Source organism: Chlorocebus sabaeus, chromosome 20 (assembly GCF_047675955.1).
Source record: "Chlorocebus sabaeus isolate Y175 chromosome 20, mChlSab1.0.hap1, whole genome shotgun sequence".
Lineage (NCBI taxonomy): Eukaryota > Metazoa > Chordata > Mammalia > Primates > Cercopithecidae > Chlorocebus > Chlorocebus sabaeus.
The window spans coordinates 96,249,945-96,269,347 of record NC_132923.1 but is presented as its reverse complement, the minus strand read 5'-3'; the positions used below and the strand labels follow the sequence as shown (position 1 = coordinate 96,269,347).

Sequence of the window (19,403 nt, the reverse complement as noted above, 5' to 3'; positions counted from 1 at the left end):
GGGCACCATTGCATGGAAGTCTGTGTGGTGGAGTCCTTATTTTGCAGTGCACTGCCTGCACAGCTGTACAAGGCCCTAAAACCCTGACCTGACAATTGTGGGATCAGCTAGCCGCAGCAGTGGGGGAATGGACGAAAATATGTATTGACACATGTACACACATGCCAACATATGTATACACACCAGTGCCTGTACACCCACACTCTCACATGTGTGTGCACAAGGTGTGTGTGCGTGCGCACACACATACACACACCCCCCCTCAACTCCACACAGCCTGCCCCTGTGTACAGTGGGGACTGGAGGCCTACCTCTGTGTGCATGGCCCGGTGAGCCCCCAACCCTCAGCAGCCTGTCTGTGCCCAAAGGGGTCACTGCCCCCACCCTCTGCCCACTCACCTGGGCCAGGCCAAGCTCCCACATCCTCCTGTCTGTGTCTCTGACTTCTTTTTTGAATTTCTCCCACTCCTTCCACTCTGACATCTGTCTCCTGTGTGTCCCTTATCTGTCCGGGTGATGAGGGGTGGGATGTGGGTGGTGGGGAGAGGATTTGCTTCGACTGACCCTGAATCAGCCTCTTGTAGGAGTCAGGGCCTCCCTTACCACATCCTTGTCCCATCCCAAGAAGTCTCCGCTTGGTGAGGAATCAAGACCTAACAGCCACCCCCAAGTCCTAAGTCAGCTGTCCCCACTCACCCCACCCCCAGCTCTGGCTAACTTGGCCCTCTCCCAACCTGCCTACCCTGCCAGCAGCCGGATGGGCATCAAAGACCGCATCCGCATGGGCAGCTCCCAGCGGCGGACAGGTCCTTCCAAGCAGCATCTGGCGCCTCCAACAATGCCCACCTCCCCGAGCAGTGAGCAGGCTGGTGAGGCCGGCAGCCCCACCAAGGTGCAGAAGAGCTGGAGCTTCAATGACCGCACCCGCTTCCGGGCATCTCTGAGACTCAAACCCCGCACCTCTGCTGAGGGTGAGCCCCCGGGGGGCTGAGACTGATCGAGGGCTGGCTGAGGGCAGCAGGGCGGGGACAGTCCGGGCTGGGAGCAGAAAGATCTGGCTCGCGTCTCAGCTCTGGAACTGATTGACCGTCTTTGGGCACTGGTCTTCTCATCTGTAAAATGGGCATTATAATATTTGCTTTGCTATAAAATGGACATCAGACTGTTTGGGAATCACGTGGAGGGTGGCATTTCATAGTGGTTAGCAGCATAGGCTTTGGAGCCAGGCTGCCTGGATTTGAATCCTGGCTTTGTCACTTATCTTAGGCAAGTGACCTAATCTCTCTGGGCCTCATTCTTCTCATTCATAAAATGGGAACAATAATAGCATCCACTTCCTAGGATTATTGTGAGTATTAAATGAGATAATCCATGGAAGGTGAACAGAAGACTTTTTGGGAATATAGTAGGTGCTCAACAAATAGCTAAACACAAACGTACTTTGGAAGGGGCAGGAATGCATCCTTGATGAGCCCTGACTGTGCACTGCTCAACACTGGCTTATCTTGTTTACTTCTCCCAGCGACCCTGGAAAGTGGGTTCTGTTTTTGTCCCCACTTTACAGACGTAGGCACTGTGATCTCTCAGCTCATGAGTGGCAGAGCTGCTCTCCTCAAGCAGGCCTATTCAGCGCCAGAACCCATGCCCTCTGCCTCCCCCTCTTCACTGCAGCCCAGGCTGCACATGTGAGACTGTGGACCTGGTGATGTCACTTTTTGAGTTTTGGCTCTGCTGGAGACTTGCACTGTGATTTAGGCAGGACACTACCTCAGTGTCCTCTTCAGGAAAATGAGAGGGTTGGACCAAGCCCCCTGGAAGACTTCTCCCAGCTTCGACATACTTTAGGCTCCTGGGTGGGGAGAGGTGGGGTGAGCGCACAAGGATGGGGAATGGGGACAGCTCCCCCTTTGACCTTGGAGGGAGGAGACCCAGCCATGTTATTTCTACCTGTGCTGTGTCAGCTCTCAAGATGCTGCCTGGCTGACACCTCAGAGTTTACAGAACCCCATAGACCAGTCTTTGAGAGGTGCTGCCCATAGAAGCCTGGGCATGGCTGGTGCCCAGGACCTCCCTTTCCTGTCCTGGAAGCTGTCCAGGCTCTTGCCACTGCTCCTGTGGGGTGAAGAGAACATCACCTCTCTGTGCAACACGGGCACTAGCCTCAGAGAAGCTTCTCTCATTCAGGGAAGAATTTTTTTTTTTTTTTTTTTTTGTGACGGAGTCTGGCTCTGTGGCCCAGGCTGGAGTGCAGTGGACGGATCTCAGCTCACTGCAAGCTCCGCCTTTCGGGTTCACACCATTCTCCTGCCTCAGCCTCCCGAGTAGCTGGGACTACAGGCGCCCGCCACCTCGCCCGGCTAGTTTTTTGTATTTTTTAGTAGAGACGGGGTTTCACCGTGTTAGCCAGGATGGTCTCGATCTCCTGACTTTGTGATCCGCCCGTCTCGGCCTCCCAAAGTGCTGGGATTACAGGCTTGAGCCACGGCACCCGGCCAGAATGTTTTGTTTTAAGGGCCTTCCGTAGTAGCAGAGCTGGGCCAGGGAGCCAGCGGCTTGGGTGTCCTTCCATCTTAGCTGAAGGAGAAGACTGTGTGCATGATTACATGCGGTGCCATCAAACCCCTTCTCTCTGGGGCTCACTGTTCTGCAAGGTGGGACCAGTGGGGCTTCCTCCAGGGCTTTGTGCAACAAACTTGCCCTGGACTGGACCAGTTGTGCCCTAAAGCAGCTCCCACCTAGCCACCAGGCAGATGTTCACTCTGACTGGCCACCAGGGCAGATGGGCATGCAACACACTGGGGCTTTCTACCCTGGGGCGGGGGGTGGGGGCGGGGTATGAGACACAAGAGCCTCCAGGAAGGTTCTGGACCCTTTCTGGGCGTCTGTCTTCCTATTGGACACTCTATTGGTGGTTTGGCATACAGGGCTTGGATGGGAGGTTGGGAGTGGCCCCTTCTGTGGGCCACTTGCCCCATCCCTGCCTTTTCAGAGGCCCCCTCAGAGGAAGTAGCAGAGGAGAAGGGCTACCAGTGTGAGCTCACGGTGGACGACGTCATGCCTGCTGTGAAGACAGTCATCCGCTCCGTCAGGTAAGACTGAGGCCTGAGGTGAGCACCCCCTCCGTGTGCCACCCACTGCTGCTCCCCATCTGGGCGGGCGGATCACTTGAGGTCAGGAGTTTGAGACCAGCCTGGCCCACATGGTGAAACCCCATCTCTACTAAAAATACAAAAAATTAGCCGGACGTGGTGGCGGACGCCTGTAATCCCAGCTACTTAGAAGGCTGAGGCAGGAGAATGACTTGAACCCAGGAGGCAGAGGTTGCATTAAGCCAAGATAGTGTCATTGCACTCCAGCCTGAGCAACAAGAGTGAAACTCTGTATAAAAAAAAAAAAAAAAAAAAAGTATTTTTTGTGGTGGGTCTTGATCAAAAAAGTTTGAAAGCCCCTGCTCTACTGGCTGTCCCCCTGCCTCAGAAATTAAGCAGGGACCAGGGTCTCTTGAGCCTTTGGGCCACGGGCTAGGCATGGATCTGGCCTCCATGCTCCTTGGTGTGCAGTCCTGGCCTAGTCTCCCTCTCCAGCCTGCATCTGTAGCTCCAGAAACCCCCTCAACTTCCTAGTTTTCTGGGCTCCCCACTCTCTTCCCTGGCTGTACACCTGCCCACAAGCCTCTTTTCTTTGCATTCCTTTTAAAAATAGAGTCAGACTGGGCATGGTGGCTCATGCCTGTAATCTCAGCACTTTGGGAGGCTGAGGCAAGAGGATCACTTGAGGCCAGAAGTTTGAGACTAGCCTGGGCAGCATAGTGAGACCTTGTCTTTGCAAAAAAATTAAAAATTAAAAAATTAGTCAGGCATGTTGGTGTGCCCCTGTAGTTCCAGCTACTTGAGAGGCTAAGGCGGGAGGATGGCTCAAATGCAGGAATTTGAGGCTGTAGTGAGCCGTGATTAAACTACTGCACTCCAGCCTGGGTGACAGAGTGACACCTTGTCTCTAAACAGATAAATATATAAAATCAAAGTCAGCTGGACCTGTCCCCACTACCCCCCAGAGTCTGAGGCCTCTGCCCCTTTTCACCCATCCATTCTTTCCCCTCCATGTGCCTGGTGTTGAGAACATAGTACCTGACCTGCCCCCTTACCCAAACCAGCTCTCCTTGGCCACCCCACTGACCTCTCAGCCAGCATGCCCCAAACCTACTCCTCTTCCTAGGTCGGTACCCATTTCAGGCAGTGGCACCACCATCCACTCAGTCACCCAAGCCATGGGAATCATCCTGGACTCAGACCAGGGAGGCTTTCAGCCCTACCTCCTGAACTGCTCCAAGCTGTTCCATATCTCCTTCCCCGTCTCCTAAAGCTAGTTTCCCTACCCACGCCTTTGCCCATCCAGGGTATTCTCCACATAGGTTGGCAGAGCCAGCATGCTAAAGCAGAGTAATTGGGCCAGGAACAGTGGGTCACACCTGTAGTCCCAGCACTTTGGGAGGCCAGGGCGGGCAGATTGCTTGAGTCCAGGAGTTCGAGACCAACTTGGGCAACATAGTGAGACTGCCCATCTCTTAAAAAAAGAAAACAATGGAGTAATTGATGTGCTTGCCCCACAATGTCCCAGTGTCCAATCTCTACCAGGGATTCAGGGCTCTTCAAAGAACACCCCAACCTCCTTCTTGAGGCTAATCTCCTCTCTGTCTTCTCATACCATGGTGCTCTGAAGCCCATCCTCCACCCCAGCTGGTGGATTAACCCCTTTCCACATCATCCATGTTTCTGCGACTTGGAGGTAGGGGAGGCTGGGAGACGCAGCAGGAGGTGCCCTGGTGCTGGACATGGGGATAGCAAATAGATGGAGATGGGGCTGGGAAGGAATCCCTGCTCGAACAGGACACTCCCTCTGAGCCCCCTCCCCCAACAGGATTCTCAAGTTCCTGGTGGCCAAAAGGAAATTCAAGGAGACACTGCGACCATACGACGTGAAGGACGTCATTGAGCAGTACTCAGCAGGCCACCTGGACATGCTGGGCCGGATCAAGAGCCTGCAAACTCGGTGGGTGCACCGGGCCTGATGGGAGGCAGGGGCAGGGAGGCAGCGACCCCAGCCCTGCATGAAGTCTGAGGCCAGCTCCAGAGCACCCACAAGGGCTCACTGCTGCAGCTGAGTTTCTAGACTGAGGAGGTCCCTGGCTTGCAGTGCCAGCCTGAGGCCAGACCCAGCACCCGTCCCAAGGCTGAAAAACAACCCAACCATAGTTTCTTTGTGCGGTGGGTCCTCTGTGCAAGCCCTATTGACTCAAATGCCTTGGGGGCTTTGTTTAGAATAACTGTTTCCTGGTCCTAAAATAATCAGCCTAAAATAATTACCGACCTCCCATCTCCCAAGAGAATAGGCAAATTGTCCTCACCGCCCACCTCTTGCCTCTGGAATCCTCCCACATCCCTCCGATAGACCCAGCATTAGGAAGAATCCTCACCCCCAAACCCGTATCACCTGCACCTTGCCCTTCTCCTCTTCTGGCCTGCATTTTCACTGCCCACTCATTCATTTATTCACTCGAGAAATAGTCAGTGGGCATTTACTACTCGCCAGCCTGTGGGAATATGGCAGAAAGCTCAGCAGAGCTCCCACCCTCATGGAGCTTTCATTCTAGTGGAAGGAGAAGAAGTGATAAATAAGTAAAATTAGAATATATCAGATGACGATAAGTATTAAGGAGGAAAATAAGGGTCAGGCTGTTATGCTTTGCAATTTTTTTATTTTTTTTATTTTTTTATTTTTTTGAGACGGAGTCTCACTCTGTCGCCCAGGCTGGAGTGCAGTGGACGGATTTCAGCTCACTGCAAGCTCCGCCTCCCGGGTTCATGCCATTCTCCTGCCTCAGCCTCCCGAGTAGCTGGGACTACAGGCGCCCGCCACCTCGCCCGGCTAGTTTTTTTGTATTTTTTAGTAGAGATGGGGTTTCATCGTGTTAGCCAGGATGGTCTCGATCTCCTGACTTTGTGATCCGCCCGTCTCGGCCTCCCAAAGTGCTAGGATTACAGGCTTGAGCCACCGCGCCCGGCTGCTTTGCAATTTTAAATAGGTGAGAAGGTTCTAGAAGGAACAGCAAGTGCCAAGGACTTGAGAGGGGCGAGTGGCTGGAGTGTTGGCTTCAGCACAGCAGGGAGCGTGGTGTGGCTGCACTGGAGTGAGAAGTAAGAGGTGAGGTCAGAGGGCTAACAGCACTCAGAGAGTGTAAAGCCCTGTAGGCCCCTGCAAAATGCTGGTGTTCATCCAGGATGAGCTGCGAGCATTGGAGGGTTTTGTGCAAAGGACTGATAAGATCTGAATTGTCTTTTAAAAGGATCAACCTGGGTGCTGTGTTGAGGATGGACTTAGTGGAGTGAGGGTGGACACAGGTAGACCAATGAGGAACCTGCTTCAGACTTCCACGCATGAGACTGTGGGGAGACTTGGAACACAGTGGCAGCTGCAGAGGCGGGACAAGTGGTCAGATTCTAGATACATTTTGTAGGCAAAGTTGACAGGGTTTTCTGATGTGGTGTTAAGAGAAAGAAGACAGTCAAGGATGAAGCTAAGGTTTTTGGCTTCAGCAAGAGGAAAAATTGAGTTGCCATTCGTTGACATGGAGAAGGCAATGAATGGAGCAAGTTTAGGGTCAGGAGATTTGGGAGGTGCTGGATTTGTGATGCCTACTGGACATTCAAGCAGAGTGTTGATGTGGCAGTTGGATAGAGAAGTGTGGAGTGCAGAGCAGAAGTACAGGATGGAGATGAAAATTTGGTGTCAAAAGTGTAGAGGAATTGAAAATTATGGATCTGAAGACATCACTTAGTGAGTGGAGTAAATAGAGAACAGAGGTCCCAGGAGTGAGCCTTGGATCCTGCAGAGTTTCCAGGGTGCAGAGATAGAGGAGGAACTAACAAAGGAGACAGTGAAGGAGAGGTCAGGGAAGTAGGAAAAGAACTGGGAGGGGGTGGTGTTTCAAATGAAGAAAGGGTTTGCTGGAAGAAGGGGTGATCCGATGTGTGGAGTGCTGCTAGTAAGTCAAGTAAAATGAGGACAGGAATTGATCAAAACCTGACAACAGTAGTTTTGGTGAAATGGCATGGGTGAAAGCCTGATTGGAGTAGGTTTAAGAGAGAGGGGGAGGAAAGGAATTGGAGGTAAAGGATAGAGATAACACTTTCAAGAATTTTGCTGCAAAGGAGAGCAGAAAAATAAGGTGAGATCAGTTCTAGCCTTGTCCACCCACTTTAAAAGTCACATTCCCATATGTGTCCACTCCTCCCATCCTCTTTCCCCTTTCCCCCAGTCCATCTTTTTTTTTTTTTTTTTTTTGAGATAGTGTCTCGCTCTGTCTTCCAGGCTGGAGTGCAGTGGTGCAATCACAGCGCACTGCAGCCTCGACCTCCCCGGCTCAAGTCATCTTCTAGCCTCAGCCTCCTGAGTAGCTGGGACCACAGGCATGAGCTTCCATGACCAGCTAATTAAAAAACAATTATTTCTGTAGAGAGGAGGGCTTGCTATGTTGCCAAGTCTGTCTCAACTTCCTGGGCTCAAGTGATACCTCCCTCCCTATCCTCCCCAAATGCTGGGATTACAGGCATGCGCCACTGCACTGGGCCTCCCAGTCCACCATTTCCATTCCTTTCACCAGGCGGTTGTTTTACTTGTCAGGTTTGTGTGTGGTGCCTTTGCTTGACCAATGGAGAACCCCCAGAGCAGGGACTGGTCCCTCCACCCCCAACTCAGCCTCCATCTGGCAGGGCAATGGCCCCTCCCTCAGATTTCCTGTCCCCCCGCCCCCCTCCCCCCGTCGTCGTGACTTCTCCTTCATCAGGCAACCTAGAATTCTTGTGGAAGGGAGGGGCGGCGTGTGTCCGGGCCCTCTGATGGTTCCCTTACCCATAGGGTGGACCAAATTGTGGGTCGGGGGCCCGGGGACCGGAAGGCCCGGGAGAAGGGCGACAAGGGGCCCTCCGACGCGGAGGTGGTGGATGAAATCAGCATGATGGGACGGGTCGTCAAGGTGGAGAAGCAGGTGAGTGTAGGATGGGGTGGCGGAGCTTGCCATACCAAGAAGCTCTGGGGGCCGCGGTGACTGGACACGGGGAGGGTGTGTTTCCCACAGCCGCAGCCCAAGCGTCCGGGAGAAGGCCTGAGAGCCCCGTCCCCGGCAGAAGCCCCAATCCCCGCCGCCAGACATTCCCATAAACCCTCCCTCTCCTGCTAAGCCCCGCCCCCCAGGTTGCATAAGCCCGCCCATAAGCTTCAGATAAGCCTACCTCAGATCCTCCTACTCCATTTGACCCCGCCTCTCAGTTGTCGCCGTAGCTAGTGGACTATCCCCATCGATCACACCTGAGCACTCCCCAGGTTATGCACCCAGTGCCCAGCTTCGTTCCTCTCTCTAGCCAAGCTCCACCTTTCCAAGCGGGATTAGCGCTTCCCAGATAAGCCCCGCCCACTCCACCAGCTAGGCTCTGCCCGGAGACCCAAGCCCCGCCCCCGGCCGCATCCCCTCGGGTCCCAGGCGCCGCTTCCCAGCTGCGCCCCATACCCAGGTGCAGTCCATCGAGCACAAGCTGGACCTGCTGTTGGGCTTCTATTCGCGCTGCCTGCGCTCTGGCACCTCGGCCAGCCTGGGCACCGTGCAAGTGCCGCTGTTCGACCCCGACATCACCTCCGACTACCACAGCCCTGTGGACCACGAGGACATCTCCGTCTCCGCACAGACGCTCAGCATCTCCCGCTCGGTCAGCACCAACATGGACTAAGGGACTTCTCAGGGGCAGAGCAGCACACGGCCAGCCCCGCGGCCTGGCGCTCCGACCGCCCTCTGAGGCTTCCGGACTCCTCTCGTACTTGAACTCACTCCCTCTCGGGGAGAGAGGCCACACGCAGTATTGAGCTGCCTGGGTGGGCGTGGTACCTGCTGTGGGTGCCAGCGCCCCTTCCCCACCTCAGGAGCGTGAGATGCCAGGTCTCCCAGAGGGCGGCAGCAGTGGCTGTCCCGAGGCCTCTGGGCCCCCCAGTGCTCTGCCCACTCCATCAAGGCCCGATGTGGCCCGCCTGGCAGGGGCACAGCCCCGGGAGTGGGAGCGGGCGCTGGGGCCCTGGGCCCTGACCCAGCTTCCAGCTATGCAAGGTGAGGTCTCTGGCCCACCCTTCGGACACAGCAGGGAAGCCCTCCCGCCAAGTCCCCGCCCCACTTGGGGGTGGGCCGAGGTGCCCCTACAGGTACCCACAAAGCACAGGACCCTGCCACAAGGCAGGTGGGCACCATATATGCAAACCATGTTAAATATGCAACTTTGGGGACCCCCATGGGGTCTCTCTGCCCCTCCCCCGTTGGGAGCTGGGCCCCCAGCAGTAGCTGGTCTCAGGCTGCTTGGCTACCACCCTGTCCCTATTCTTTGGCTTATCACTCCTTCCCCTCCTAGCATGGGACCTGTTTCTCCCCTGCCCTCGCCCAAGGGCAGTGCCTGGGCCTTTCTTCCCATTTGCAAGTGTCAGCTCCCAGGGGGCTCCCTCCTCCTGCTGGGTGGCCACTCCCCTCCTTGGCCCTCCAGACACCACTCATAGTCAACACAAGTTTCTGTATCCTCCCCAAAACTCCCAGACAGTGCTTCGTGGATGATCACACAAACATAGCCTTTTAGTTTCTCCAGACAGGGAGAAAGCCTCTCACTCTCAAACATGCAATGACGTGACACACTTGGAGACATGAGCGCAGAGCCACTCAGCCGCTCTTGGGCCTCTGTAGCAGATGCCAGCGGACTGGCCTTGCAGGGTGATGTCCACTAAGAGGAAGACCCCCAACTCCATCTGAGCAGAGGAAGGAGCTTTGAAGTAACCCGAGAGCTCTCCAGTCCCCACCCAGACCTTTACCCACTCTCCTTCTTCAAGAAGATCTCTCTGGTCCAGGAGCCCTAACCCACTGCCTCTGCCTGTCCCCAAGGGCCCACCTCCCTGTCTGCACAGCACAACTCGAGCCCAGGCCTGACACCACTGGAGAGACCCCAGGCCCGCTTCTAGCCAGGCCTGTGCCTTCCTAGTCACTCTCACTCCCAGAGAGAATAAGAATGCATCTAATAGCTATACCAACCACGCATCTGGCTTCACATGCACTGTCCCCCGTCCCTCCATACCCCACTTCTTCTCTTCAATTGGCAGCCCCACATCCGGGCATAAGCCCCCATTCACCCCAGGAACACTTTCTTATCCCCACCCCTTTGCTCCTCTTCTGCAAAGCCAATGCAGGTGGCAGGAAGGTGAGGGGTAGTGGACCAATGGCAACCCTCTGTGGGAACAAGGGGCCAAGGCCATGCTGCCTACATCTCATGCAGGGGACCTGCATGCGCCAGCGCCAGGGTTTGGACTGGATCTTGCTCAGTCCATGGTGCCCAGCCTCTGCCCCAACCTGCCCTCTGCACGTGACCATCATGCCCTGGATGGAGCCTCTCCTGGCTCACCCCACCTGCACTGCACTGTCCCCAGAGAGCCACCCGTCCACCCATTCAGAGACAGCTGTGGAGAAGGCCAGGAGAATGGGATTACCCTATGACCAAGGAGACATGGGAAGAAGCCCTCTTTCCTTCCATGATCGAGGTTCCCCCATCAACTCGGTTCTCGGATATGCAAGTACCTCACTTTGTTAACTTATTAACTTATTGGTTTCATTAAAGTTTTCAATAGGAGGTGATTGTTCTTGGTTTTGTTCAGCGGCTGTGAGGTGAGGCTCCTGATTTGGGGATGGGGACAAGGAGATTTGGATTAGTTAGGACTCTTTGTTGTATACAACAAAAACCCAACTCCATATGGTTTAAACAAACACACACAAAGAAACTTATTGGCACAGATAACTAAGAAGTCCAGGGGATAGATTTGGTTTCATGCACTGTGAGATCTAGGTGCTTAAACATGTCAGGACTCTGTTTCCTGTAAGCCTTCCTTTCAGGCAGGCTGACCTCTCATGGTGCCCAGTAAAAAGTGGGCCCCACTTTCCTAATAGTTTGCATCAGTCAAGATCAAGTCAGGAAGGCAGAAACAACACTAAGTTTTTCAGCAAAAAGAATTTAGTATAGGTGATGGGTTGCACTGATGCAGGAGGGCTGAAAGAACAAAAGAGAATTTTCTCTAGGTGATTCTTTTTCTTTTTTTATTTTTTTTGAGACGGAGTCTCGCTCTGTCGCCCAGGCTGGAGGGCAGTGGCGGGATCTCTGCTCACTGCAAGCTCCGCCTCCCGGGTTCACGCCATTCTCCTGCCTCAGCCTCCCGAGTAGCTGGGACTACAGGCGCCCACCACCTCGCCCGGCTAATTTTTTGTATTTTTTAGTAGAGACGGGGTTTCACTGTGTTAACCAGCATGGTCTCGATCTCCTGACCGCGTGATCCGCCCATCTCTGCCTCCCAAAGTGCTGGGATTACAGGCTTGAGCCACCGCACCCGGCCCTTCTCTAGGTGATTCTGAGATAGCTAGAGAAAATAACTGCAGAAAGCAGTTACCACTCCTAGAGCTGCAGGAGTATAGGAAACAGGTTAGGGTTATCAGAACCCACAAGCTTGCAGAGAGGGAGCCTGGTGGTGTTGGGGCTCAGAGGTCTGAAAAAGAGGTACTCCCTGGCTGGTGCTAGTACCTCTTGGGGGATACAATGAGACTTGTCTGGGAGTACGGAAGAAAAGCCGAAGTCTGGGATCAACTGTTGCAACCTGGCTGTCGCCGATAAGGATAGGAAGCAAAGGAAGAGAGAAGTCTCCACTTTTCCTGCCTTCCAATCTTCCCCTAGTGCCCCTTATTGTCAAAGCTAGGGAACAAAGGAGTGATGTGGTTTGCAGAGTCCCAGCCCCAGTATCACAGAGTTAGAAGGTTGCACGTGGAACTGAAAGACAATAACATGGGCACGGGCCACCCCCTTGGACACACAGTTTCCACAAACATCAATCCACACATACTTGAACCGCCATATAACGACAGTAACTTCCACCTAGTAAGATGAAACTGTTGTTTATACAAATGAAGATACTTTAGTCCCCTCCCCCAAATGGGAGAAACACAATGTCCCACGGTCCAACAGATGCATCCATCTCCAGGGTTTAGTCACTGAATCCATATTTGGGCTAAGTATTCCTCTTACTCAGGCACAATTCCACCTACAACTAAACACTAAAGTTGATCTAGACATACAATGTTTGTATAAAATATGGGAGAAAAGAGGAGGGAGGAAAAAATAATATGTACAGTGCACACACACATGCACACACATCCCAAGCAAGGAAGGAAATATGCATAGCTGCAATCGACCTCTTTCTGGTATCTCTGGTCACAGTGCCATGGTGGGTATGAATAATTTCCTTCTTCCACTGCCCTTCCATGTTTCCTTTGCCCTCAGCCAACACCTCAGCCTTTCAGGGATTTTTTTTTCTTTCTTTTTTTTTTAGACAGAGTCTCGCCCTGTTGCCAGGCTGGAGTGTGGTGGCATGATCTTGGCTCACTGCAGCTTCCACCTCCTGGGTTCAAGCGATTCTCCTGCCTCAGCCTCCCGAGTAACTGGGACTACAGGTGCGTGCCACCACACCCAGCTAATTTTTGTATTTTTAGTAGAGATGGGGTTTCACCATGTTGGCCAGGATGGTATCGATCTCCTGACCTCGTGATCTGCCTGCCTCGGCCTCCGAAAGTGCTAGGATTATAGGCGTGAGCCACTGGCCAAGAATCTTTATATGGTGGAGTGACCCAAATAATCATTTCTGAAGGGTCTGAATCTTCAGTGGTCCTGGCCGATTGGGTGCCACAGCTTTTCATTGACTTTTGCTATCACACATGGAAGTACTTATTATAGAAAGGCCTTGGAGAATCCCTTGGGTTCCAGACTTAGTCCTTGCCTTGTTGTGTGGCAGCAACCAATCCCCCCCCCCCCCCCCCCCGTAATGAAGATCAGTCATGCGGCCAGTGTATTAACTCTTTATATGCCTGCTGGCTTAGTGGCATGAGGAGCCCACAATGGCCCAGTTGAAGTTTAAACGTCCAATGTAATGAAAACCATGTTGCCTCCCTTCCCTTGAAAACTAAGACCTCCAAACTAGCAGAGCTCAATGGTACAGGGACCAGAGGCAGAAGTTTTGTGAGTGGGTGGAGTAGGCAAAATAATAGCCATCCAAATATAGCAAGTTCTAATCTCTGGGACCTGCAAATGTTACATTATAAGGAAAAGGGGCCTTTGCAGATGTGATTAAATTAAGGATCGTGATATGGGGAGATTATCCGACTCTCTAGTGGGCCTAAATCCAGTGACAAATGTATTTTTAAGAGGGCGGCAGAGGGAGATCAAATCACACAGAAGAGAAGGTGATATGAAGTTGAAAGCAGGGACTGGGGTGATGCTGCTGCAAGCCAAGGAATGCCAGCAGTCACAAGAAACTGGAAGAATCCAGGAATGGATTCTTGCCTGGAGCTCTGAAGGGATCACAGCACTGCACACACCTTGATTTGGGCTCAGTGAAACTGAGGTTGAACTTCTGGCCTCCAGAACTGTGAGAGAATAAATTTCTGTTGTTTTAAGCAACCAGGTTTACAGTAGTTTGTTATGGTAACTACAGGAAACTAATATGGCGGGTTATTTGGTGTCATAGTGAGAGAAGCCACTTTCACCAGCTCCCTTGGATTCCTGGAACCTTATATCCTGGCTATGTCAAAAGGGATAAACTATGCCTGCTTCATGATGGAAAGGGTCCAGTGGGATCGACCTGGCACCAAGTGGCTAGGTGGACCCCTGCAGAGGGATGACATATTAAGTATTTAGCATTTGTCTTGGCTGGTGGTAGGTTGGACATACAGTGGCATTAGTAAGATCAGCCTTGACGAGTTCAGTTCATGTTGTTGAACCGATAAATAGTCTCCATTCTGGCCACCATCACCACATCGTACATGAACATACGGATAATGGGCTGGAGACACTGGGGAGAGAGGCTGGCTGACATCCATCCAATGTGCCATCTTGTCCATCTAATTATCAAGAGCTGCCTCTGCCATGGGTGACTTTGGGTGAGATTTTACTTGGAATACAAATATCTTCATATTCTGTGTCATTTCTGAAAGTCCATCTACTAGTCTCTCCCAGTTTTTCTTACGGCCAGTCCTCCAGGTCTGTGCTTTCTGAGCCCCTGACCATCCAGCCAAACCATTAGCCACTGCCCATAAATCAGTGTAGATCCATACTTCTTGTCATCTCTCAATCAGACAAAATGGACAACCAAATGTACTGAAGGACGGGTAGGATGGAGCCAGACCTGGGAACTGGGGTGATGGCAGTGGTGGTAATGTTCCAGGAAAAGGCACAGCATATGAAAGAGTCCAGAGGCACCAGGAAGTGTGGTGGTTGAAAAGAACAGAAAGAAATCCCGTGGCTGGGCCCAGACAGTAAGGGAGAGAAGGGTGCAAGATGGGACTTTAGAATTAGGGGTCAAAGTTTGCAGGATTTCATAAATCATTCCAAAGAGATAGGGCTTAACCATGACAGCAGTGGGGAGACAAAATATTTTTCTCAGGCAGCACACTGGGGAAGATTCACATTTTAGAATTTTTTTTCCTGGGATGGAAGATATATTTGAGGGAGCAAGTGTGGGTGTGGGGAGAGCGGGTAGGAGACTGCTGCAGTCACCCGAGCAGGAGGTGCTGGTAACCCAAACAAGTCCCATGACATTTCACTAATTGAGTTAAACGTCTATTGAGCACCTGCTGTATGCCAGACCCTGGCTCAGCACAATATACAGGATGAACAGACACGGGAGAACCAGTTACAGCCCTGAGGTCATCCAGCCCCTGGGGGAGACAGATGCACAATTAACCAATGCACAGCTACTGTTTATCTTCTAAATTTGCCTGGCTCAGCAAGGAGAGTTTGCAGGTGGCTCTGGGAGTCCCCAAACTGTCATCAAATACAGCCTTGACAGCAGATACAATTTTAGCTTGGTGTGTCATTTATCTATTGCTTTGTAACAACTTATTTTAAAACTTAATGGTTTAGGCCAGATGTGGTGGCTCATGCCTGTAATCTCAGCACTTTGGGAGGCCGAGGTGGGCAGATCACTTGAGGCCAGGAGTTCAGGACCAGCCTGGCCAACATGATGAAACCCCATCTCCTAAAAAATACAAAAATTAGCCGGGCACGGTGGTGCGTGTCTGTAGTTCCAGCCACTCAGGAGGCTGAGGCAGAGAACTGCTTGATCCTGTGAGGTGGAGGTTGCAGTGAGCCAAGATCATGCCACTGCACTCCAGCCTGGGCAACAGAGCAAGATTCTGTCTCCAAAACAAACAACCACCAACAAAAAACCTTAATGGCTTAAAATAACAACTATTTTATTTTATTTACTCTTGATTCTGTGGGTCAGCAATTTGGGGTGAACTCAGCTGAACAGCTCTGCTGGTCTCACCTGGGGTCACTAACGTGCTTGCAATCATCTGGCATCGACAGGGGCTAGATGGCCCATGAGGGCCTTCCCCACGTGTCTGCAATCTGGTGTGAGTTGGTCTGCAGGCAAGTAGGCTTGTCTCTGTTCTATGGAGCTTCTCATCCTCCAGTAGATTAGACTGGGCTTCTTCATACGGCAAGAGGGCAAAGCAGAAGCTATTAGGCCTCTGGAGGCCCAGGCTCAGAAGCTCACTTCTCAGAAGCTCACCAAGGGGCTCAGCTCCGAGTATGTGGCGATGTTTACACTCTTGCAGATCTAAGAAATCCCATGCAGTTATTTCTCTATTTAGATAATTTATTTCATGTACTTTTGTTTTTTTGAGAGTGCAGAGTGCAGTGGCCATTGCACCGGGCCATATTTCACGTACTTTTGACAACTCCAATTGTTAAAACAGTTTCATTTTTCCCTCTGAGAAGTTGAGGGGCACCTCTTTCCCTACCACTCACCTCTGTGTACAGCAGGACCGTGATAGCTGCTACCATGGTATGTTGGTCTGTGTGGGCTGGCATAGCAAATATCACGGACTGGGAGGTCTAAACAACAGAAATGCATGATCACAGAGTCAAAGTTCTGGAGGCTGGAAATTCAAGACCAAGTTATCAGCAGGGTTGGTTTCATTCTGAGGCCTCTCTCCTTTGATTGTAGAAGCTGCCTTCTGGTATCTTTGCATGATTGTCTCTTGTTCTCTAGGTACACAGGTTTGAGGTCTCTCTCCATGTCCTAATAATCTCCTCTTCCTCTTCCTCCTCCTCCTCTTCCTCTTCTTCTTCTCTGTGTTCCTAATTTTCTTTTTCTTTTCTTTTTTCAAGTTTTATTTTAGATTTGGGGATACATGTGCTGATTTGTTACTAAGGTATATTGCATGATGTGCATGATGCTGAGGTTTGGGATACAACGGAACCTGTCACCCAGGTAGTGAGCACAGTACCCGACAGGTAGTTTTTCAACCCTTGATCCTCTCCCTCCCTCTCCCTTCTTGTGGTCTGCAGTGTCAATTGTTGCCATCTGTATGTCCATGGGTAACTAATGTTTACTTCCCATTTATAAGTGAGAACATGCGGTATTTGGCTTTCTGTTTCTGCATTAGTTTGCTTAGGATAATGACCTCCAGCTGCTCCAGTTGCTGCAAAGGATACGATTTCATTCTTTTTATGGCTGCATAGTATTCCATGATACATGCACCACATTTTCTTTATCCAGTCCACGACTGATGGGCACCTAGGTTGACACCACATTTTCTTTATCCAGTCCACCACTGATGGGCACCTAGGTTGATTTCATGTCTTGGCTATTGTGAAGAGTGCTGCAACGAACATACAGGTGCATGTGGTTTTTTTGGTAGAATGATTTATTTTCCTTTGGGTATATACCTAGTAATGAGATTGCTGAGTGGAATGGTAGTTCTATATTTAGTTCTCTGAGAACTCTCCAAATTGCTTAACTAATTTACATTCTCACCCAGAATGTATAATCATTCCCTTTCCTCTGTAACCCTGCCAACATCTGTTATGTTTTGACTTTTTAATAATAGCCATTCTGACTAGTGTGAGATGGTATCTCATTGTAGTTTACATTTGCATTTCTCTGATGATTAGTGATGATTGATGCTGAGCATTTTTTATGTTTTCTGGCCACTTGTATATCTTCTTTTGAGAAGTGTCTGTTCCTATCCTTTGCTTGCTTTTTAATGGGGTTGGTTTTTGCTTGTTGATGTATCTGTCGCCTCTTCTTATAAGGATACAAGTAATATTGGATTAGAGCTCACCCTAAGAAACCCATTTTGACTCGATCACCTCTTGAAAGGCCCTGTCTCCAAATGCAGTCACATTTGGAGGTACTGAGGGTTAGGGCTTCAGCATATAAATTTTGGAGGGATGCTATTCAGCCAATGACACCTGCAGTGGGGGTTTCACCCCCCGACAGGACCCATTTTCTGCTGTAAATGCACAGGATCTGAGAATCACTCAGGTTTGCCCCATCCCAACTGGCAGAGCTGAACAGAGGTATAGACATCATGGAACCAAGTGATTTGAAACCCTTTTTTGAAGGCCCAGGAACCTTTGCTACAGCATAACCTATTTGGAATCCTAATATATAAAATATAATCAGTGCAATAAAAAATGGGGACCTCCCAGTGATGGCCTCAATTCTCCCCTTACGCACACATTGAGCATGTGCCTAGCATTTTGCTGCAGGCAAAAGAGCTGTGTCTCCATGACGCATCCTTTCTGTAACTATTGTAGTTGATTGTATTCTTTGTCTGAAAGTCTACCTTCCTTCCTTCCTTGCCATTGCCATGGTTACCCTTGCATGGTGTGTACTTGCCTATCTGTCTTACAGTAGGTTTCCTGGAAACCAATTCCGAGACAGAGTGGTATGCAGGCTTTCAGGGGAGTGTGCTCAGGAGATTCATCTATAAGGAAGGCGGGAGGAGAGGCTGATCTACTATGCGATGGCAACTGAGGTAGTTGGTGATCCTCAGGAGCCCTGGAGCTCATCTATCCCTGAAGAGTTGTGCTAAACTGAAGGAAGAAGGCAGGCCTTTGTTTTCCTTCAAAGGAAACGGTCAGCCAATCATCAGCCAATCATGGCCATGACTTTGGGTGAGGCAGTTCCCTGTGGCCAAGGGCAATTCCCAATGCGAAACACAGTTGTGAGCCAGCAGAAGATTCCCAGCAGGCTCTGAAGGGTGGATCTGGGTGGAGCCCCATAGCATCCACTCTACCAACCTCCTGACTTTGGGCTTGGTCATGGGATTTATTTTGGCCAAGCGAAGGTAGGTAGGAAGGACAGTATGCTTTTTTCAAGTGGAGACCATAGAGTCATGGCAAGATCTTCCACCTCAAAAGCCTCGGATCGCCGTTGTTTCTTCATCCTGGGTCCGGAGGCAGGCATGTGGAGCAGACCTGACCTAGACCGAATTCGAGAGTCCAGCCTGGCCCAGCCAGCATCAGCTGAACTGCAGTTGATTTGAAGACTTAGGAGTGTGAAATAATCGTTGATTTTGTAGGCCACTGAGATCAGGGGTTTGTTTTCTTCATGGCGTTATCACAGCAAGACCTGGTGAAGACAGCTAGAGAGGTGGATTTTACTGGAAGCAATATCATAGAAGATTTAGATTATACATCACAGAGGATTTTAAAAATACTCCTTCAACAACTTTGTATTTGTCCTAAATGGCTTCTCTGGGCACCAGGCATGTCCTCTTCTCTTTCTTTTTTTTCCCAAACAGGCTCTAAAATGAGTGGGAGGCGTGAAGGATTTCCTGGAAGAGGTGGGAAGACTGCTGTCAAACAGATACCCTGACAGGAGGATCTGAGGCCTGAGACCTAAGCTGCCCTGCCTGCCCAGAACTTGGATAGGGTCTTACTTCCCACTCACCCCTGCCAGACTTCCCCTAAATCCTCTCCTGAACCCCACGATCTCTCTCCTTCCCCTGGTGTGACTTCAGCTCCTGGAGGGCAAGAAACACATCTGCGGCCAGTCCGCGGTGGCTCACACCTGTAAACCTCAACACTTTGGGAGGCGGAGGAGGGTGAATCACTTGATACCAGGAGTTCAAGGTTGTAGTGAGCTATGATCGTGCCACTGTACTCTAGCCTAGGCGACAGAGTGAGACCCTGTCTCTAAAAAAGAAAAGATACACATCTGCTGGGGTCATCACTGTCCCCAGAGCAAGGCTGGGCACACAGGTGATTCATATATACTGGCTGGAAGGGAGGGAAGCAGGGCCACCTGGGATTGATCATGTCCCACTGAGAATACTCCCAGTCCCTGTTATGTGTCCCCATGGCCACAAGGCGTCAGTAAAGGCCTTGGCTTGGAGTTGTCTGGAGCCAAGAAACAGGCTGGACTTTTGAGGCCAGGACACCTCACCTGAAGCTGCTTTAGTTAGGTTCAGCACGTCTGAAAGAGAGAGAGAGAAATAG

General features: G+C 51.2%; 1 protein-coding gene across 1 annotated transcript in view; it reads left to right on the top strand.

Annotated features, from left to right (window-relative positions):
* The window catches only part of KCNQ4 (potassium voltage-gated channel subfamily Q member 4), a 56,701-nt gene extending 45,998 nt beyond the window's left edge, over positions 1-10,703 (top strand). Inside the window, exons 10-14 of the mRNA XM_007979234.3 lie at positions 751-971; positions 2,990-3,089; positions 4,918-5,049; positions 7,915-8,044; positions 8,568-10,703. Coding sequence (XP_007977425.1) covers positions 751-971; positions 2,990-3,089; positions 4,918-5,049; positions 7,915-8,044; positions 8,568-8,780 — 796 coding nt within the window. The 3' untranslated portion in view covers positions 8,781-10,703. The remainder of the gene's footprint in view (positions 1-750; positions 972-2,989; positions 3,090-4,917; positions 5,050-7,914; positions 8,045-8,567) is intronic.
* The last annotated feature ends 8,700 nt before the right edge of the window (positions 10,704-19,403 follow it).